Source organism: Cucumis melo, chromosome 1 (assembly GCF_025177605.1).
Source record: "Cucumis melo cultivar AY chromosome 1, USDA_Cmelo_AY_1.0, whole genome shotgun sequence".
Taxonomy (NCBI): domain Eukaryota; kingdom Viridiplantae; phylum Streptophyta; class Magnoliopsida; order Cucurbitales; family Cucurbitaceae; genus Cucumis; species Cucumis melo.
Window position 1 is genome coordinate 15,997,623 of NC_066857.1, and position 22,672 is coordinate 16,020,294.

Consider the following 22,672-nt stretch of genomic DNA (forward strand, 5'->3'; position numbering starts at 1 on the left):
AAATATATAACGAAAATTAAAACTCTTTATAATTTGTATAACAAAAAAAATATCCCGCATGGTAAAACCATGGTTGTATTTTCATAAATTATAGAGTTACCTTTGCCAATTATTTAAATTTTGCGAGATGTCTTCATCTTATGCGACACTTTTCGTTCTTCATAAACTGAAATGTTAGTTTCATTTGAGTTTGATGAAACTTTAGTTGGAGATAAATTTAAGTATTTTAAGTTAATAAATAATATATTTTAAAAAAGAAAAGAAAATAATTAGATAACTTGACAATCTAACTCAATCCAACCTAAGTCTTGAGGGTTGGGTTGGATTAGGTTGAAGATCTTATTTTGGTTTTAGTTTAACCGACCCGAAAATTTGGATTGATGAAAGAAAAAAGGCGACAAGAAGAATAGCAAAATATAAGGTTTAGTTTGGATAAATGACAATTTTGTTTTTAAATTGTCAAAATAGCAAAACAATTAATTTTCATCTAATAAATGGGACAACTATGTCTTAAATGCCTCTACTAATTGACAATATAGATTCCTAAATACAATAGCGAAAAAATATAAATACCCTATAATTAATAGGTACTATGCACTCACTTCAATCTTCTAATTTTTCTCAAAAAAAAAAAAATAATAATCTTTTGCATGCAATCATTAACTTCTTCAAGAGAAGCCTAATTTTTCCTTCCCTTTTGCTTCTTAAAATACAATCGCTTTCTCTTCTGTTTTTTAAACGCTTTTCATCGTCGCTCCAGATATGCGCGGCCTTCCATTTTTAATCGGTTTGCACTACTGATTGCTTTTCATTGGAACTTTTAAAATTGCTCCCCACTTAATCGTTTTGCATCACCGATTGCTTTTCACCGGAACCGTTCCCAGATCTCTTTCTACCGATTTTCAACCTTCTGATCGTTTGTACCATTGTGTTTGTTCTTCAACCTTTCGTTGGATTTCTACAGTTAAAATTTCGAAAACTATATCTTGTTCAAATTTACGTTTTTGCGGTCATGAGCGTTCCGATTGATTGTCAATATGGTCTTCCGGTGAATCTTTTAATTTCGTTTCTCTTAATTCCGCTAGATAATTAATATTTGCATTGTATTTGACATGATTTTAGGGATTCTTGAGATTTGAATCTAAACTTAATTATTTGTATTATATTTGCCATAATTTTAGAAATGATTAGTATTTATGTGGGTTTTGAAACTTGAATCTTTTAAATGATTTTTCGTTGCTTTTTTAATATTTTTGTTAATAATTATCCGTGCAGAGGTAATTTTGACCCAAAAAATGAAAAAATATTTAAGGGGCATTTAGTTTTGTTATAAAAAAGAAAGATATTTTTCTATTTTTTATTCTTATATTTGTCATTTCTACGGATTTCCTTCCCATTTTGACCCACAATTAACCCTGGTAATAATCAATTTTTTAAAGATTCAAGTTCATTTGTCTTTTCCTCTAATTTGATCTCTTTGTCGCCTTCCCCACTCTCATATATTTCGGGCTCATGGTTCTCCCTGTCCCCTTTTCTCTATATTTTTTGTCTTTCAATTCCTTTATAATGTTTCCTCTTTCCCCTCCCTTTCGATGTTCACTGTCTCCATCTTCCCACCATCCGTAGCCATGGCTCTATCAGTTCAGCACCAACGTGTTTACTCGACTCCACGCCCATGAGAGAGAACATAAGAAAACAAAAAACAAAGAAAGAAAGCAAAAATCGGACGCGATTACTGAGGTTTGAGAGTGATATTGGGATTAATTCATCCATTGGATTACTCAGAGTATAGCTTTTTGCAATGACAGTCAATGGCGGTGAGCGCCAGAGAACAATAGAGAAAAAAAGTGAGGAAAGAAAGAAACCATGGCCACGGGAAAGATGGAGCTGGAGTAGAAAAAAAAAGAGAGAAATTGAAAGAGAAAAAAAACTCATCCCAATCGTGTTATTTTCTATCCTATTTCACATTTTAAAAAAATAAATTGCCAACTCACCTGAATTTTAAGTCTAATTTGATAGGAGAGACCATTTTTTTTTAGTCTTATAAAAAAAAATAAATATGAACTAAAACTGGACAATTAAAATATTTGAATAACGATAGAAGAAGGTCGCGAGTTAAGACATTGGTCCGGGTGATTCTCGTCGGCGTTTCTAAGCTGAATGCTTCATATTTCGAATCTCTTCCCCTTGTTTGTTCGAACCACAGGTAGAGAAACTAAACCGGATCTAGATTTTCTTTCTTCTCCAAATGCCAAATAAACGATCAATTGGCTCATTTCATGTCCAATTTGGTGATGGTTCGCCGGAGGATTTGGTCTACGAAGACCTTTCACGCAGCTGCTTTAACAGTCTTCAATGCTCAGCAGCATTTTCGTCGTCGTCCAGTTCTATTCAACATTGCTTTTCAGTTCAAACAGACTTGTTTCTCTTCTTCGAAAGCCAACAGTTTTCAGGTTCCGGAATTCTATTCTCTGGACAAGAAAATATCTTATTTGATTCGAACTGGCCGAATAAATGAAGCAAGGGCACTATTCGATAGCATTAAGCATTGGAATACGATCACATGGAATAGGATGATCACTGCGTATGTGAAAAGAAGAGAGATGTTGAAAGCACGCCAGTTGTTCGACGAAATGCCTAACAGAGACATTGTGTCGTGGAACTTAATGTTATCAGGTTATATATCTTGTGGTGGAAAGTTCATTGAGAGGGCACGGAATATGTTCGATGAAATGCCAGAAAGTGATTGTGTTTCATGGAACACAATGTTGAGTGGGTATGCTAAGAGTGGGATGATGGATAAAGCAGAAGAGCTTTTCAATGACATGCCTGAGCGTAATGTTGTCTCATGGAATGCCATGGTTTCTGGTTATTTAATGAATGGTTATGTGGAGAAAGCTATCGAGTTCTTTAAGTTGATGCCAAAACGAGACTCTGCTTCTCTTAGGGCATTGGTTTCTGGACTGATTCAGAATGACAAGTTGGTTGAAGCTGAAAGGATTCTGTTTCAATATGGTGGGAATGATGGTAAAGGAGATCTTGTTGATGCTTATAATACTTTGATTGCTGGATATGGCCAGAAAGGAATGGCCTATGAAGCCCGGAAACTGTTTGATCACATCCCTTCTCTTTGTATTCAAGAGGAAGATGACTGTGGTAACTCTAGGAGGAATGTGATTTCATGGAACTCTATGATAATGTGCCATGTGAGAGCTGGTGACATAGTCTCTGCTCGAGAACTATTCGATAAAATGGTTGAGCGAGATACTTTTTCATGGAACACGATGATTAGTGGCTATGTCCAGATCTTGGATATGAAAGAGGCCTCGAATCTTTTCAGTAGAATGCCAGAGCCTGATACCCTTTCTTGGAATATGATGATATCTGGGTTTTCTGAGATAGGTAGTTTGGAACTGGCTCGTGACTTGTTCAAAAGGATACCAGAGAAAAGCCTTGTCTCATGGAATTCCATGATATCTGGCTATGAGAAAAATGAAGACTATAAAGGAGCAATGAACATCTTTTTGCAGATGCAACTTGAAGGTAAAAAACCGGATAGGCACACTTTATCATCAATTCTAAGTGCTTGTGCTGGGTTGGTAGATCTGGCTTTAGGAACTCAGATTCATCAACTAGTTACAAAAGCCTTTATTGCAGATTTACCCATAAACAACTCTCTTGTTACAATGTACTCAAGATGTGGAGCAATCGTCGAGGCACGGATGGTTTTTGATGAAATGAATCTTCAGAGAGATGTCATTTCTTGGAATGCGATGATTGGTGGGTATGCCTCTCATGGCTTTGCAACAGAGGCTCTTCAACTATTTGGTTTGATGAAACAATGTAATGTGCAGCCTTCTTATATCACATTCATTTCTGTTCTGAATGCTTGTGCTCATGCTGGATTGGTCGAGGATGGCAGGAGAGAATTCAACTCCATGGTTAACTCGCACGGGATCAAGCCACAAGTTGAACATTATGCAGCCCTTGTTGACATCATCGGTCGACATGGGCAACTTGAAGAAGCGTTGAGTTTGATTAATAGCATGCCATGTGAACCGGATAAAGCAGTGTGGGGTGCATTACTAGGTGCTTGTAGGGTGCATAACAATGTTGAGATGGCTCGAGCAGCGGCTGAAGCGTTAATGAAGCTCCAACCTGAAAGCTCAGCTCCATATGTGCTGCTACATAATATGTATGCCGATGTGGGACGATGGGATGATGCTGCTGAAATAAGAACAATGATGGAGAAGAACAATGTTCTAAAGTACGCTGGATATAGTCGGGTGGATTCTTATTGCTAAAGATATTTGATTGGCTTCCAATGCTTGGGTGAGTAGTAGATTGATTTCTAACCTCAGTTTAAAATACATCTTCATTGGATGCATCTTTGAAAGTAATTTTATTTTATTTTTAAATTGATATATAGGCTATATTTTATACAATGAAATCTGCAGTTGTGTAAAATTTGAATATACTATCAGTCTATTAGCCACATTGTTCAACCTCCTTAAGTAATTTCTTCACAACGCGAGTCTTCAAGATCGCTCCTATTATCACTTATTCACTTCTGCATGAGTTCAAATATTAAACCGTAAAATCAGTTGGTTTGAAATGAAAATTTTGCTATATATATATATATTTTCTGGCATGAGTATCTTGCCACGGACATGATGAAAACTAGTGCAAATTTATTTTGCAAGTATTTTGAATTGATTTTTTTCTTTAAATTTATGTTAGTGACACTTATTTAGGATAGGGGTTCCTCTTTAGGAAGGATGTGGCTTAATTAGTGATATAGTTAGTGGGTTAATGCTTCGGTTATTTATTTTCCTATGAACACATCTAATATTTTCTAGAACACAATTTGAAAGCCCCTCCCTCCCTCCCTCGAGATTCAAAGGCATGAGGTGACTGAGAATAGAGAAGGAGTTAATATATTTCTAAAAAGAATTGAAATTATGTGCAACAAATCAGTTAATGAAAATCAAGGTCAAGGTCAAAAGAAGTAACTTTATCGAGAAAAGAAATGATCTTGATTTAGTCTAAATTAATTTTTAATTCAACTAATCTATTTAAGTTTTTTTTTCTTTCTTGGAAAAAGAAAATCATTAAAGAAACTAATCAAGACCAGAAGCATCCTCAATAAGGACAAAGGAAAGAGAGTCTAGAATAATACTATAAGATCTCGATACTTCTTTGGAGCAAGAAGAAGTGCCACGAATGATAAAAGATCCAATGAGCCATACCATTCGCCTATTGTGCATACTAGCCAAAGAAGACGGCACGACCAGAGATGCCAAAAGCTATAATTTTATCCACAAAGCCATCTAGCTCCAACAAAGCTCGTCAGCCGGTGTTTTGTGGAATCAAGTTGTATTGATCATGTTGCTTAAGTATTACTAACTAAAAAAAATATGTTCTCAAATTGAAAATTTGTACTATATTTCTAATTGAAAATAACTATACTAGTTAATGAATTTTAAAAAATGGATCAACACTAGATTTGTATTAATCTGAAAAAAATTATAATATTGGCCTACAAGCTAAACAAAAACTCTAATGCTCAAGTTAAAATTAGATTTACAACATAGTTTAAAAAGTAAATAGATATATTTCACGGGTGTGCTTCCTTGTATACATAAGATGTTGGGAATTCAAAAGATTCTTTTTAAACAAAAGTAAACTCTTGATTTCACATTGAATAGTTGTTCTTCTTTTAATACTTCCTCGAACCTTAGAATCATAAGTTCGCTTGTGGTTCATTCAATTAGATTCATGTCATTATATTGATGTGAGCTTCATAGGCCAATCGTCTATGGTTAGACAATCCGATAATGTTTCCTTCGTTTGACCAACCTTTTAGGGGTTGACCAAACTCCCTCTTCGACTTGTCCATTTGGCACATCAATCAATTTTTCAAGCATTGACTTTCTTTCTTGATGACAACACTCAAAATGTTTTATCTCGTTTCACTTGATTCAAGATTATTCTTATGTTTTATGTGATTATTTCATTAGTTTTTAGGTTTCAAGCACTTAATAGGTAGAGCAAGACAATATTGATGAAATAAGGATAAAATGGAGCTTAATTGTATTAACCATAATCACCAATTTTCCCTTGAGGAGAGCTGCACCGATTCCCAATTATGTGCCACGCTCTACTCTACAAGGCACAAGACCTAGTGTTTTCTGCAATTTGCACAACACTGTTGTGCTCCATTGGAACGTTTGCTCCGAAGATCTGTTGCATGAGCACATCCACTATGCTCCGATCTTATTATATATAAATATTATCTTTGGTTGCCTAGGGTAGGACAAATTGGTTCTCTATTTTCTTCCAAATCTTCTTTTCTAATGGATTCAAACTCATCCTCTTTGACTAGTATGTCGAAGAGGAGCTAAGATGCTTGTTTTTACTTAGGCATAGAGTAGTTTTCCTCGTTTTGCATATTTATGAGCCTTAAATTGTTTTATCTTAAACTTTTATATTATGTTTTGATTCTTTCTTAGATTATGAATAGTATTTGATTATATTTCTACTTGAGGACGTATAGTTAACTACTATGATTTAATTTGCAATATGTGACATATAATTACATGTTAATCTATAGTAATAGTAGATTGAATTCCCTTATAAGTTGTGAGTATTGATAGACATTAACTACATTAACTAATTAACTTAGGAAAGAACGATACTAAATAATTAATTAGGCTACTAATAGTAAGCCATCTTAGCAATTCCTTAATTTTAATATGGTTAACCCAGTTTAATTATGATGCTTTTCACCTAATTGAATTGATTAATTAGATAATTTGAACTCTCACATGGCTTTTCCAGGTGAGTTGGCTAAGGTTAGATGATATAGAACTTATCGATGAATCTATTATCTAAGTTGCAAAATTGGGAAATTAACTAAACAGTATAAGCTCGATAGTTTGATTGTTTCAATTTATCTTTTAATTTTTTTGCAATTTATTTTCGTGCACCACAAACTCCAATACCAACCTCCCTCACTCGACCCTTTTGGTTACCTAAGCAACCTAAATTGAGAAATTCTTTGGTTCCTTGTGTTCGACCTGTGCTACCACTACTATATTATTTTAGTACTACTTAGTACATTTATTTTTTGCATTTGAAATCCATCAAACTCACTCAACTTACACATGCTTGGCAGATTTGAGCCATATACCTCTTTATTTAAAAATATGGAGAAAAATATCTTTCTACTTTGTAATTTTTAAGGTCTAGTTTTCATTGGATCTCTAAATTTTGAAATGTTATCCTCAAACTTTTCTTTTACTAAATACTCACTTTTCATCTTTAACGTTAATGTCTATTAATTAATTTAATGTAATTATGGAATGAAAAATCTAAATTTATTGTTTGTATCTTGTTTGCGTTAGGCCTTGGTGTTGGCGTCAAGATACTTGCCTAAGAGATTCTCACACTAATATGGTTATGGTCTCAAATCTAGGATATTCTGATAGCTTAAGGGATGCTTAGCCCATAGGTTTGGAATTAGGGGGTTTGGCATTTGAAGTCAAATCCTTGTTTGGACCATTCGAATAAAATACCTAAAACCAAACACATGGGTTTGAAATATGTTTTTTTTTTTATTATTGAATGTCATATGTTTTAATAAAAAATTTCACTTTAACCTTTTACCATTGATCATTGATGACCGTTGACAACAAACGTTAGCCAACGTGACGATCAACCCTAATGACCAATCATGATTGATTGGCGGTTACGACGACTGATCATCTTAACTGTCGACTCCAGATCGTCTTGATTATCGCCTTCAGGTCGTCTTGATTGTCGATTATCGATCGTCGGTGACCAATCATTTTAATCGTTGGTGACCTACAACTTTGGTCATTTCTGTTGTCAGGTGAACATATTGATTGACGACGAAATTATTGACGTCGTGCCTCTTGTCTTGATGGTCAATGACCAATAGCCATGATCCTTGGTGATCGATTGTCATGATGATCGATGACCAACCAATTGTCTTAACTAAACATTGGCAACGGTTGACCATCTTCACCATTGATCAACGACCATATTCACCGAGGCTTCTTACACTCTTTTCCATGGGTTTGTGATGAAAACCTAAACTGTAAGATTGTTACAGCAGATTGTTACAGCCAAATAATTGTAAAACTGTTACAGTTAAAAAACTGTTAACATTTACATAACTAATTGTAACCTCCAAAACGTATTATAAATAGAACATCTCCACCACATTGGTGATAGAGATAAAATTTCAGAAAAGATATTGGTTGTTACACCAAATTGGTATCAGAGCTTTATCGGACTTGGGACCAATGGCTAATCGTCGCAGTGGAGGAACAACAAGAGGTAGGAGAAACGCCCGTCCTCTCTCCAAGAACCTTAACCAGACGCTTGCTGTCAGTTGAGAATTCGTTGGAGGAATTCGAGAGACCTTGGATGTTGTAGTTAAAAGATTAGATGCGATGAATCACCCACCGCAGCGACCGAAAGAAGAACAGCCGAACCCATATCAATGGGGAGCAAGAAGGAAAAGAGGTGCAGAACTTCAGGAAGGCTGCAGAATTCAAAAAAATCATTAAGAAAGAAGAATAAATCAGTTTCGAAGGGGAAACAGACGCGAGGAACAGTGGCTGGAAAATCAAGATCATAATCTAGATTGGAGTTCCTTGAGCGAAGAAGTAGAAAGTGATGCTACCATGAACAATAGAGGACGTCGATTTGCACCTTACAGAGAACGAAGGGCAGAAGCATATGAATATAAAATGAAGATCGACCTCCCTATATACGACAGTAAACGAAATATTGAAACCTTTCTTTACTGGATAAAGAATAATTTTTTTTTTCAATTATATGGGTACAACTGAGCACAAGAAGGTTCATTTGGTGGCTTTGAAACTAAAAGGTGGAGCATCAACCTGGTGGGATCAAGTAGCAGTTAATCGACAAAAACAAGGGAGGCAGCCAATTCGGTCATGGGAAAAAATGAAGAAATTAATGAAGCAAAGGTTTTTACCTCCCAACTATGAACAAACATTGTATACACAGTACCAGAATGGACCGTTGAGGAGTTCCACCGTTAGAAGCTCGGATGAACTTGATGGAAAGTGAACAACATTTGATTGCTAGATTTACAGAAGGATTACGAATGGACCTAAGGGAGAAAGTAAAACTCCAACGTTTTCAATGGCTATTAGAAGCCATAGCTTGTGTAGAAATAGTAGAAGAAATGGTGGAAAGTCGATCAAAATTTACAAGAAAAGGATTGTGCAAAACTTCCACATCAAAAAATACTTTGGCACCTCAAGTGATCAATAAACTAAGGTGGCAGAAAAAGATAAAGAACCAGAGAAGAAAGATGATTAGAACAGTAAAAAAGAAACCACCGAAGCTAATAAAAAATCCAGAAACCCTTATAATAGGTCTTTCTCAAGGACTTGCTATCAATGTGGACAAGCTGGCCATCCTTCAAACTCCCGCCCTCAAAAAGTTTTGATAGCTCCAAAAGAAGAACATCAACTATAGAGGCATAGTCCTTTCAAAACCAGGTGCACGGTTCAAGGGAAAATTTGTAATGTTATCATTGATAGTGGTAGCAGTGAAAACTTTGTTTCAAAGAAAGTAGTGGCAGCCTTGAATCTAAAAGTTGAACCTCATTCCAATCCTTACAAGATTGGATGGATAAAGAAAGGAGGAAAAGCTCAAATTTTAGAAATATGTTCTATCCCATTATCCATTGGCAATAGTTATAAGGACCAAGTGGTATGTGGTATTCTTGAAATGGATGTATGTCATATACTTATGGGAAGACCATGTCAATATGGTACTTGAGCCTTGCATAAGGGGAGAGAAAACACTTATGAATTTTAATGGATGAATAAAAAGGTAATCCTCTTGCCATTGAAAAGGAAGAATGAAGAGGGGATAAAGAAAATTAAGAAAAACAACAGCCTCTTTGTGACTATCAGTGGGAAGAAATTGATTAAAGAGTGTGAAGCTGACATCTTGGGATTAGTTGTGACTAATCAGTATAAGAAAGAAAAAGCTACTGAAATCCCTGAAGAAGTGTGAGAGTTGTTTGATAAATTCCCTAATGTCATTAAAGAACCAATAGAATTGCCTCCCTTGCGTGATATTCAACATAACATTGAGCTGGTACCAGGGGCTAGACTACCTAATCTGCCACATTACAGGATGAGTCCAAAAGAATATGTTGTTTTGCAATAGACAATTGAAGAGTTGCTGAAAAAGGGACATATTCAACCTAGTTTAAGCCCGTGTGCAATCTCTGCCCTATTGACACCAAAGAAGGATGGAAGCTGGAGAATGTGTGTTGATAGTAGAGCAATTAATAGAATTACAGTGAAGTACAGGTTCCCTATTCCGAGAACCAATGATCTTCTTGACCAACTTGGAGGAGCACTAATTTTTTCCAAAATTGACTTGAGGAGTGGATATCACCAAATCAAAATAAGGTCGAGAGATGAATGGAAGACTGCTTTCAAAACAAATGAAGGTCTCTTTGAATGGCTTGTGATGCCATTTGGACTCTCTAATGCTCCTAGCACCTTTATGAGGCTCATGAACCAAGTACTTCACCCTTTCCTTAATAAATTTGTCATTGTTTATTTTGATGACATTTTAGTTTTCAGCTGAACACTAGGTGAACATCATGTGCTTCTACAACAATTGTTCGAAGCTTTGGCCAAGAATGAATTATATATCAACCTCAAGAAATGCATCTTTTGCTTGGAAGAAATAGCATTCTTGGGATTCATTATTAGGAAGAATCATATCCTAATAGATGAAAAGAAAGTTGAAGCTATAAAAAATTGGCCTATACCTACTTCAAGTAAAAGAAGTTCAAGCATTTGTTGGCTTAGCATCATTCTACAAGAAATTTATTCAGAACTTTAGCACCATTGTTGCACCTATTATTGATTGCTTGAAGAAAGGAAACTTTCTATTGAAGGAAAAGCTAAGTAACAATCCAGTTTTGAAACTCCCAAATTTTTTCCAACCATTTGAGGTTGCTATAGATACTTGTGGAACCGATATTGAAGCTGTCTTATCTCAATCGAGCCATCCTATTGAATATTTCAGTGAGAAACTCAGTCTATCAAGGCAGACATGGAGTACCTATGAACAAGAGATGTATGCCCTCGTTCGTGCATTAAAACAATGGGAGCATTACCTACTGTCTAAAGAGTTTCTTCTAATAACAGACCATTTCTACCTAAAATACCTCTAAGCCCAGAAATCTATCAACAAAATGCATGCTAGATAGATCTCCTTTTTACAGAGATTCGACTTTGTTATCAAGCACAAAGCTAGAAAAGAAAATAGAGTGGCTGATGCACTAAGTAGAAAACATTCCCTACTTTCTACACTATAAACAGAAGTAATGGCATTCAAGCATCTACCAGACTTATATGAAGATGATGTTGACTTCAATAAGCCATGGTATAAATGCATTCATCATCTCAAAGCAGGAGAATTTCATATTGTTGATGGATTTTTATTTAAAGGAGAAAAATTATGCAACTCCACTCTTCTCTAAGAGAAGCTTTATTAAAAGAAGCACACTCGTGAGGACTAGCTGGTCACTTTGGGCAAGACAAAACCTTTCAAAAACTTTTCTCCAGATATCATTGGCCATAACTATGAAAGGATACAAATAATTTTGTAAAGAGATGCATTATCTGTCAAACAGCAAAAGGCACAAGTACTAATGCTGGATTATACAACCCTTTACCAATTCCTACAACTATATGAGAGGATCTATCAGTAGATTTTGTTTTAGGATTACCTAAAACACAAAGACAACATGATGCTGTAATGGTAGTTGTAGACATATTCAGCAAAATGCCCCATTTTCTACCCTGCAAGAAGACTAATGATGCTGTCTATATCGCTAATCTCTTCTTTAGAGAGATAGTCCGACTCCATGGAATACCTAAATCTATTGTGTCTGACAGGGACGTGAAATTCCTAAGCCATTTTTGGCGAGCTTTATGGAAGAAACTAGACACCACTCTTAAATTCAGCACTACAGCTCACCCCCAAACAGATGACCAAACAGAAGTCACCAATATATAGAACTTTGGGAAATCTAATTCGTTGCCTAAGTGGCTTAAAGCCCAAACAATGGGACCTATCACTAGCTCAAGCTGAATTCGCCTCCAACAATATGAAAAATAGATCAACCGGGAGATGCCCCTTTGAGATTGTCTATACTAGAAGCCCAAGACTTACATTTAACTTAGCTAATCTACCATCAAATGTAGATATCAGCAATGAAGCAGAAAATATGATTGACAGAATACAAAATCTGCATAAAGAGGTACATGATCATCTGTAAAAAACCACTTTATCATATAAACAAGACAAATGCAAGACAATAAGAGAGGTGAAATTCAAAGAAGGAGATCTTGTGATGATTCATTTGAAGAAAAATCAGTTCCCAACAGGAACTTACAACAAATTAAAAGACAGACAGTTAGGGCCTTGCAAAATATTAGCTAAATATGGGGATAATGCCTATAGAATTGAACTACCAGACGACCTACACATTAACCCTGTTTTTATCCTAGCAAATTTGAAGCTCTACTATGCTCCAGAATGATTTCAATTAGGTGAATAATACAACTCAGGGACGAGTTGGTTTTGGAAGGGGTAGATTTGATGTAAGCCTAAATTGTAAGATTGTTATAGCCAAATAACTGTAAAACTGTTAGAGTAAAAAAACTATTAAGAGTTACATAACTAATTGTAACCTCCAAAACCTATTATAAATAGAAATCTCCACCACATTGGTGATAGAGATAAAATTTCAGAAAAGATATTGGTTGTTACACTAGTTTGAATGGTAAACGCTATTCAATTCCATGTATTACTTTTTTTTTTTCTCTAATTCAATCTAGAAAATTCACTAGCCAACTTCGAACACCAACCTTGGTAACCATTGTCGCCGACTATTGGATGTCATTTCTAACTACTTCGTCGGCAAAGTTTCGACCATCTACTCAGACAATTGCCACAAATATTGAAAAATTAATAAAAATGAAATTTTGAATTTTTTTTCTCTAGGTTCAATTTCCAAATACGTATTTGATTTAATCACAAAAACATTTTTTAAAATGTATATTTTTCATTCTTCTATTTTCTTTTCTTCTTGAATTTTTTAATTATTATTATTAATATTATTAAATCATTCTTTTAATTATCTATTTTCTCTTATTTGTTTAAAGCTAATCTTTCCTTAATTTTAGGAGATTTTGTTTATTTTGTTATATTTTTCCTAGGTGAAAATTGATAACTATAGTGATCTCAAGTATATATAAATGAAATATTAATATAATTGGTAATATGGTAGAAATTTTAAATTTATATCACATGTACCATGATTTATTTTTAGTTTAATAGCATTCTTCATTTTTTTCGTTGGTCAATTTAACTAGAAGGCTTAGAACTTATTGGATTGACTTAAGAGAAAAGTGTATAAAAAAAACTAATTTTTATTTAAACTCTTTTGATAAAAATGATTTAAAATACGTTATATGGACATCATAGGAAGACAACGTAACCATAATAATGGATAAATGTAACTCTCCTTGACTTTCATAAATACCACTGACTTATTATATTTTATGAATGATTTGTAATATTCATAATTATACCATTCATATTAATGCAATTGTAATCAAAATTATTGTTATTAAATATTAAAATTTTTTATTTTTACATTATTATCATAAAAAATCAATAGGGTTAAGAAATTGAATTAGAAGTACAAAATATGAAAAAAAATCAATTAAAATATATGATAAATTTAAGATTTAAAATTTTAAAAAAATAAAAAATAACTAAACAAATTAACTAAACTCAGGAATTCAAAACTAACAAATATAAGTATTGGAAATACGTATTTCCAAATCCATCCCAAACATTTATCTGCTGTTACATGATTATGGGCTTGACTTGTCAACCCAAATCCTAAAGCATCCACAATTCTTTTGAAATGTGCGTTCCTCTGCATCTTCTCCTAGTATCTTCAAGTATCCTATGAATTTGAGGGCGGTCGAGGGATTTGGGTTTGATTCTGGACAACCCTTAAGAATTTATTTATTTATTTATTTTGAGTTCTCAACAGTTTAATTCAAAATATCACTATTTAGTTATAATTTTTTTTAAAGTTTTTCAATTAATTAATAGGTGTTGAGATCAAAAGGTTGAAAATGAGGTGAAGAATGTAGATAAAAAAAATGAATACTTTAAAATTTAGAGAAAAAATTGAAATAAAAATTCAAATTCTAAAAAGAAATTGTAACATAAAAAATAAATAAAAATCCAATTAGAAGTAAAAGCATATTATTTCAAACCATGAACCAAAGAGATTCCAATTTCGAGAAACTTTTAGAAAATACTAATATTAAAAACAAAATTTACGTGGCTTTAATCAAAGATATTGTAAACGAAAAAGAGCGGACTGATAAGGCTAAGAGAAAGATAGTTTTGCATTGGGATGTGTTTATTTATTTTGTGCGTAAACGTGTAGTTCTCAAATAGGCCGATCGATATATAATCCTGTGAGCGATTCCGATGAGATGCTCTTTTGCTTCTACTTAAAGCGGTGAACGGTGATTTCAGTTCTTCTCAGGCGATGGCCATGGCGACGCCGACGTGCTTCTTCGTTCCTAGCGCTCTCCTCTTCCTCGATCGACTCTTTATCTGATCATACTGAGATTCTTCTTCATTTTCTTTTTGGAACCTTTTTTTTTTTTGGATTCAATAATGAACAAGAGGGCTAGAATTGATGATTCCAATAAGGCAGTGGTCAATGTCTGGAAGCGGGAGGTTGGAGAGCTTTCCACTAGGAATTTTGCCCACCGTCTTGGTGCTTTGGAGGTATTGCTCACCGGATAATTCTTTTTCTGATCATCTCTCTCGATTTCTGTTTTTTATCGATAATTTTTTTTGTATGCACATTGATCCTGTTGGCTGTTAGGCTGTAGAGTTGTTCTGATTGTTAAATCTTGTCCTCCGTTGTTTTATCAGAACTGAATAAACCGAGCGGAATGAACCTAATTGTGTTGCACTATAAATAGGATTTTTTTTATTTTTTATTGTTAATAGTTTGTTTCTGTAGTTGAAAATCTATGGTTTCTTTTTATTATTTAACGTGCTGGATTTATTGTTATTGTTACTGTAATTTCAGGATCTCGTGCTTCGACTTGATCTTTACAAGAAACTGGAGAGGCACAAAGGTTGTGTGAACACCGTGAGCTTTAATGCTGCTGGTGATATTTTAGTGTCAGGCTCTGATGATAGGCGGGTGATTCTCTGGAATTGGGAAACCGGGCGTGTCAAGCTCTCTTTTCAGTCTGGTCACAATAACAATGTTTTTCAAGCAAAAATCATGCCTTACACGGATGATCGAAGCATTGTGACTTGTGCTGCAGATGGGCAGGTATTACATTTTGTTCAATCATTATGACTTATTTTAGTACTCAAGTTAAAGAACTCTTATGCTTTATATATGGGTTTGCTTTTCATTTAGCTAAAAGTCATTATCGCTCATGTAATTATCATTAAAAATACTATTGTTTCTCTCTAGCCAAAGGGATCGGAAAGGAGCTTCACTTACACCTTTCCACAATTATTTAAACTTTGGTTATGAGTCGCCATCTGAGATTATTTTAGGAGTCAAGCCAATGTGCAATGCCATTCGTGAAACAACAGCTTTTACCCCAAATGTTTTCAAAAGGGATAACCACCTAGGCTTCTAGCCCGAAACACAACAAACGAAGAGGTGATTCATAATCTCTTCATCCATTTACATTTTGGGGAACATATGAGGCCAGTTACAGAGGAGGCAATTTCGTCTTTCAATTCTATCTTAAATGCTTAGAGTCTTTACTTATCTGTTCTACACTTCTTTTTAATTATACTTTTCCAGTTTTACAACCTAGAACTTCCTGATATTGTCCATCCTTCACTGAGAGGCATTTGATGAGGCACTGGCTTTCCAAAAGTTCTTTTGCACGTGCCTTTGTAAATTATCTAGAACTCTTCCCTTCCTATCACCAGAGTTCCATATTTGGCTCTTGTTCATTCAAGAGGGAGATTGTGGTCTTTTACTGCATTTGGCTGCTTGCTCAAAAGATACTTCCTTCTTGGTAATGTTTTAGCTTTTTTTTATACCTCTCAAAGAATCTTCTACTCGGTAAAAAAAAAAAAAAAAAAAAAAAAAGTTCCTCCAAATCCAAATAATTTTCTCCTTCTGGCTTCTATAACCACAAAACCCTTTCTTTTCCACTACTTTGGATGTTATAAATTTTTATGAAATCTTACCTTGTTGAATTTTTCTTGATCTAAATGAGGCCATTTTCTGTTAGGTTCTTAAGCACCTTGGAGAACCACACCCCAAAAACCAGCTATGGGATTAGCGAGCCAAGCCACTCAAGTACCACATTGGTCACAATATTTTGACCAATATGGGACAAAGGCATCTGATATTACCTTGGTTCCTAACATTTTCACAGACAGTCTTCCAAAATAACTTTACCTGGAGTGGGATTGAAAGGAGGTTTTCCGGTGAATTTGTCATTTGAATCTCTTTTTTGTTTGTTTCTGTTCCAAAATTCTAGCCACTCCATTATCCATCAAACTTGACCATTTCTTCTTGATGCCCACTGTTAATTTTATGAAGTTATGTCAATTTAAGTATAGTTTGCTGTTTATTTATTTTATTTTTAAAGTAAAGTTTTCTGTTCATTTGTTGTCAGCAGAATATTTACTATGCTTCTCCCAACAATAATCATGTTGTTTACTCACCCTTACCTGTGAAAACCTTCAAAGAGGGGGAGCAAACAACCGCCCTATCATTGAAGACATCAACCCGACGCTTGTGGTCAATCGAAAGCTCTATTGCTGGTATCTTTGGTTTAGTCGAATGCATGTCCTTGCCACTCAATCAATTAGAAAACAATATCGATTTACTGCAGCCATAAATTGCAAAAATCAACCAAAAATCACCAATTACCCCCAACAAAGACAGAATTTGAACGTGCAACAACAAATTCCTCCAAGACATGTCCAAAACATGTCACTAATTATCCAAGAACGACCAAAAAGGTAAGTTTACTAAAGAAGATACCACGAAAGCAGAATGCCAACAATTGAAGAAAATGAGCTGAGTAAAGAAGATGAGGAAGAAATTAACTCAAAGAAGCGAGAATATTATTATGGTATAAACTGCGAAGAAGAAGAAATCACCTGGGAATGAAAACGACAAAAACATTTTCAATTTAGAGATTGCCCAACCTAATATGAAAAAGAAAATGTTGTCGACAATTGAGGAAAAATCAAGGAATAACCCATCCAAATTTCAAACATGGAAGAGAACACGATCGGAACTCTAAGCGTTGAGGTGAAAATCGTTGACAACAAAAAACGAGGAGCTACTGAATTGCCTACTTTGGAAGAAGATGAAGTCGGCAGTGTTGTAGAGGAAACCGAACCTATCAAAATTGATGTTTTTGCACACAAAAATGAGGAAACAATTCGCTATCAATATGAAGATGAATTTTGGGCTATACTAATCTTGGATGAATCACCATTTAGGCAAGAATCAATAAAGGAAGAAGAAGTAGCAATACGAAGTGGATGTTTTCTCTATTCTTTCACCGGTTTTCCTTTTTTTCTTTTCCAAAACCCTCCTAACTGGATATTGTTGATGTTGGATGTTCCCGCAATGCCTCCACTTGACTAGCTTATTTTTTTTTTTTTTTTTACCTTCATTTCGTTTTAAAAGAGGTCAAGTTTTTTTAGGATAAAAATGATGTAGTAGTAATAGGGTATTATGGTCAAATCTTTAATTTATTAGGATTAGGATTAGGATTAGTTTCTCTTATTATTTAGGATTATGATTAAGTTTCTTTTATTAATGAGGATTAGGATTAGTTTACTTTCGCTATAAGTAAAATACTCTTCTTGTATTCACAACTTTTGATATTCAATAAAATTTTCTCATTTGGTATACACAATTGTGATTATCATTTATTTTCCTGTTGGAATTATATAATATTGATACACCAATGTTATGCCTGAAATGCACATTAAATGAATGTTGATACATAATGGTTAACTATTAAAATGCGTGTCAAATACATGCTGATACGTGAATGATATACCTAATCCTCTGATATCCTTGAAATGTATGTTTCAGGCCCGTGTGTCCAGGTATTTTAAACTTTTCACAAATTTGGTTGGCCTGGCCCACAATTTTTTTGTTACCTAGGGAAAAGATATATTAAAAGTGATTGCTAGAATTGCAATATACCATTAATATTTTCGAAATCCACTTATGCCTCTTCCAAATAGAATTGTGTTATTTTCTGAACTCAAGTTAAACTGCCTGTGTATTCTCTGTCAGCAGAAATTTTACTTTGTTTTTTCTCGCTGTAAAGCTTTTCTATTTGTCTCTAGCCTAAACATTCATTTCTTAAAAAGTATTATCTGCTGAAATTCAGGTGAGGCATGCTCAGATTCTGAATAGTGGGCACGTGGAAACTTCACTGCTCGGCAGTCATCTAGGGCGAGCTCATAAGTTGGCCATTGAACCTGGTAGTCCTTATATGTTCTATACTTGTGGTGAAGATGGATTGGTGCAACGTGTGAGTTTTGATTTGCTCTTTCTGCTGTTAAATTATGTTCCACCAACATTCTAAGTATTATTGCAACTTGATAAGTTAAATACTTTTTCGCAGTGAAAGAAGTTCACATGTTTTGCAAATTTATTACTGAACTTATGGCATGAAATAAAGATGTTTTCCAATGACCCTTCGTTTTTATTATTGCTAAATTGCATGTGACACTGACTTTACTAATTTTATAGTTTGATCTAAGAACTGGGGCTGCCGTTGAGCTGTTTACTTGCCAATCAGTTGACAATAGGGCAGGTTACATGTCATCAATTCAGCTAAATGCAATTGTGATTGATCCCAGAAATCCAAATCTCTTTGTTGTTGCTGGTTCAGATGAGTATGCGCGATTATATGATATTCGCAAATCTGGGGAGGATGGTTCAACTGATTTTGGTCAACTGGCAGACTGCTATTGCCCCCCTCACTTGATTGGCGATGAACAAGTGGGAATAACAGGTCTAGCCTTCTCAGAGCTCAGTGAGCTCCTTGTCTCATACAATGATGAATCCATTTATCTCTTTAATAGGGATATGGGTTTGGGCCCAAACCCAAATCCAGCGCCTCCACTATCTCTGAGTAGTGATGCAAGTGAAATGGGAGCTGAAAAAGTTGACAATGGTATTCCACAAGTTTATAAAGGACATAGAAACTGTGAGACAGTTAAAGGGGTCAATTTTTTTGGACCTAAATGTGAGTATGTCGTTAGTGGTTCTGATTGTGGCAGAATATTTATATGGAGGAAAAAAGGTGGAGAGCTAATCCGTGTCATGGAAGCTGACGAGGATGTCGTGAACTGCATTGAGCCCCATCCTCATATGACCATGCTTGCTAGTAGTGGAATTGAAAGTGATGTCAAGATATGGACTCCAAAGGCCCATGAAAGAGCTACTCTTCCTGAGAAAATTGAACAGGTAGGAATATCATCTTTATTCTTCAGTATAATACCAATACTAATGCTTTACTTTAGCTTATTGAATGGCATTGGACTCTTTGCATTTTTGAGGTTTCTATCGTAATTCGTATATATTGAATAAAACATCCTTTGCAGCCATAAGGATAATAGCACCTGCACTTTCGCACTCTTAACTCCGGTATTTGTTGGCCTTCTCATACTACTACCATGTGTTACTATTGCCGTCAATATCATCATCATTATGATTAGAAAAAAAAAAAAAGTCTATCTTTACATATTGAGTTAATGCAATCCATGTGCCCTGTATTTTTCCAAGTATAATCACATGGGATATTTCCTTTCATTTTTGAGCTTAATAACGGATAATCTGTGTGTTGCTGTTTTCTGCTTGTGCGGATGAGTTTGTGTTTTTTCCTCTTGTATTTCTTTAGACTTGTAGTCATACAAATAAGAATAAACAATCTGCTAGAACCCCATGGATTTGCTATTTATAAGATAGAATAACTACAAGATAATCCATATAATTTGAGATACTTGAACACACTCTTTTGATGCACTCTCCTAAAATAAGAGCATTTTGATCGGTGTTGTATAAATTCGTCATTCTACATCACCGATTGAAATTATCTTTTATGACGTCTTTAATAAGCATTTGAGTTGCTTTATTTGACTAATGATTTATGCTTTCTCAAAAATATCAGACAGCAGTAGGTTCTTTGGAACAAATAGGAATACCGAGTACTTTCCAAATGAATTTCCATGTGTAATTAATGCCATAAGAACATGATGCGGGCATGTGGTGGTCTTTTCTTGTTCAATGAAACGAAAGAAACCTCTGGGCAATCAAGATAGCCTCGTAAGCTCAACAGTCATCCAGATTCCATAGAGTTTCCTAGGCAATTGTTCTTAACCTTTAAAGGCAAATAGGACTGGCAAAATATCCACATTCTTTACACTCTGTAGATGATATGAGCTGAGGGTCATTTCTTTGGTGTCTATAAATTACATGGTACAATTCCTGCATTTGTTGAAGAACACGGGGTTCGTCTTGATTGGCATTGTTTTCAACAATGATTATAAAGAAGATGAAGGTGATGATGGGGATGACGATAAGGGGAACTTGATATGACAGTGATGTTAAAAACTGAATAGAATTCTGATTTGGCTTTCGATGATAGTGGTAATGGATATGATGAAATTTCCGATGATGTTAGTAGTCGAATCAATGTTCATACCATTCTTCTGATCTAATGATTTTCAACTCTGCATTTCACAGAAACCAAAGCCTAGAGGATGGATGCACCGCTTAGCGTTACCGGAGGAACTGATGATGCAACTGTTTTCACTGCGAAGACAGACTTCGAGCCCCGAACGTGGAAGAGAACCTCCTACTGTAAGTAGAGAACTTCTAGAGTTGATAATGACATTCAACAATGGCAACAGCGATGACTCTTCAGATTATAATGATGATACTGGTGAAGATGATTGATACCAATTGAGAAGCTTTATGCTGACTCTTGGCTTTAAATTTGAATAACATGGTAGCTAATTGTGCATAAAATAGGAATCCAGCATGCCATTATCAATCTTATCTTACAATTTTCATCTGAATTAATAGCTAAAAGATCTTTTAGTTATTATCATGAATTCCTACCATGTTGGCTGTAAATTCAGTGTGTGCATTCTTCTGTTCGTTTTGTTTTTTTTTTTTTTTTTAAGTTCTTATGGAATCAGTATCATAATTAGGGTATATAATTGTTCTCTTGGAGGGGAAAATTACATTATATAGATTTGTTTTTATTTTCTCTCTCTTGAGAGGGATAGAGATTTACTCGAAACATTAAGAAATCTAAATAATAACAATAAAATAAAATAAAAATCTTCTTCGTCAGTACTCGCAATGGTTTTCTACGTAAATGCTGGGAACGTGAGTAAGGATGTAGAGAGGAGGATGGAGGAAAGAGAAAAAGAAGGTATATTTCAATTGTTTTTTTAATGTTAAACAATTGTCGGTCTGGAGACCAAACAAACATAACTTCCAAACTTATTTTAGAAATTTGGTTATGAAAACTTAGGTTTCAAAATGCTACAAAATTAGATTGAGCTTTGCTTTGATTTATTGCTATGATCTTCATTCTTTGTATTTCTATCTTAAGTTTGGGTTTGAAACCAAACTTGTAAAGGGATGGACAATCATAAGTTTGGGTTTGAAACCAAACTTGTAAAGGGATGGACAATCATAGCTTAAATCTTTTCGATTATATTTTACATGATTTTCACACTTCAAATACAAATATTATAATTTAGGATTTTATTTTTAGAATTTTGACCTTAAAGATTTTAAAATAAGAGTTATGTTAGATTGTTTTGAACATTCTATCTTTTATAAAAGAAAAAAAAGAATTATTATAATTTAGAATTTCAACCTAAAAGATCTTAAAATAAGAATAGAGATTGTTTTTCCACTATTGTCTATGGTTTTGCTTAGTGTATACATATCAGAACATTGGAGAAAAGGATACCTAAGCATTATAACTCCGACCAAACAAAGATAAAATATAATTTTTTCTCTTCGAATTTAAAAACAGAAAAGTGCAATAAATGCACTCTCTCCAATTTTGTGAAACGAAAAAAAGATAAAGTTAGTTGATAATTAAGTTAGTTTCGTAAATAGAAAAATAGAAAACTTACATAAATGTAACAAAACCCTAAATTAATCCGTGTAACAAAGTTTAAAGGTTAGTCATTTTTTAAATATTTCAGGTTTGCCTTTCTGTCTTTCTATTCTTCCTTTCGATTTGTCTTCCCTTGTTATTTCGTCTTCCCCTCCTCCCATGTGATCTCGTCTTTCTTCTTCTCTTTTTCTTTTCTGCGATTTCTTTCCATCTTTTTTCTTTTTTTTTTCAATTTTTTTATTTATATCGTTTAATCTTTCTATCGTTTTTCTTCTTTGCTGCGATTTCTTTCCATCGTTTTTCTTCTTTTTTTTTATGCGTTTATATTTGGTAACCAAATCTAAACGACTGTGTACAACAAG

At 34.4% G+C, this 22,672-nt stretch overlaps 2 protein-coding genes and 1 long non-coding RNA gene across 4 annotated transcripts; all 3 read left to right on the forward strand.

The window, feature by feature from the left end:
* Positions 1-1,533: 1,533 nt before the first annotated feature.
* Positions 1,534-5,381, forward strand: LOC103490259 (pentatricopeptide repeat-containing protein At1g62260, mitochondrial). Of its 2 annotated transcripts, none has more exons than XM_008449694.3 (2): positions 1,534-4,332; positions 5,105-5,381. In XM_008449694.3, the coding sequence occupies exon 1, from the start codon at positions 2,280-2,282 to the stop codon at positions 4,302-4,304; it is 2,025 nt and encodes a 674-aa protein (XP_008447916.1). In that variant the 5' UTR covers positions 1,534-2,279; the 3' UTR covers positions 4,305-4,332; positions 5,105-5,381. The 2 variants fall into 2 exon arrangements, with proteins under 2 accessions (XP_008447916.1, XP_050946161.1); XM_051090204.1 differs by lacking the exon at positions 5,105-5,381 and having other exon boundaries at positions 1,534-3,543; positions 3,658-4,514.
* A 9,098-nt stretch (positions 5,382-14,479) lies between these two features.
* Positions 14,480-21,327, forward strand: LOC103490261 (uncharacterized). The gene is made up of 5 exons (XM_008449695.3): positions 14,480-14,922; positions 15,233-15,484; positions 18,549-18,692; positions 18,914-19,633; positions 20,912-21,327. The coding sequence occupies exons 1-5, from the start codon at positions 14,809-14,811 to the stop codon at positions 21,122-21,124; spliced, it is 1,443 nt and encodes a 480-aa protein (XP_008447917.1). The 5' UTR covers positions 14,480-14,808; the 3' UTR covers positions 21,125-21,327.
* LOC103490260 (uncharacterized) lies at positions 15,825-16,809 on the forward strand. The gene is made up of 2 exons (XR_537825.3): positions 15,825-16,193; positions 16,413-16,809. It is a non-coding gene; the product is annotated as an uncharacterized LOC103490260 (long non-coding RNA).
* Positions 21,328-22,672: the final 1,345 nt, after the last annotated feature.

What these genes read in the sequence shown, in the direction of transcription:
- LOC103490259 (XM_008449694.3), top strand. Translation starts at nt 2,280, where the DNA reads ATGTCCAATTTGGTGATGGTTCGCCGGAGGATTTGGTCTACGAAGACC.
- LOC103490261 (XM_008449695.3), top strand. Translation starts at nt 14,809, where the DNA reads ATGAACAAGAGGGCTAGAATTGATGATTCCAATAAGGCAGTGGTCAAT. An exon ending in AAGATGGATTGGTGCAACGT is followed by an intron (nt 18,693 to 18,913) that starts GTGAGTTTTGAT and finishes CTAATTTTATAG; the next exon opens with TTTGATCTAAGAACTGGGGC. An exon ending in TTCCTGAGAAAATTGAACAG is followed by an intron (nt 19,634 to 20,911) that starts GTAGGAATATCA and finishes TGCATTTCACAG; the next exon opens with AAACCAAAGCCTAGAGGATG.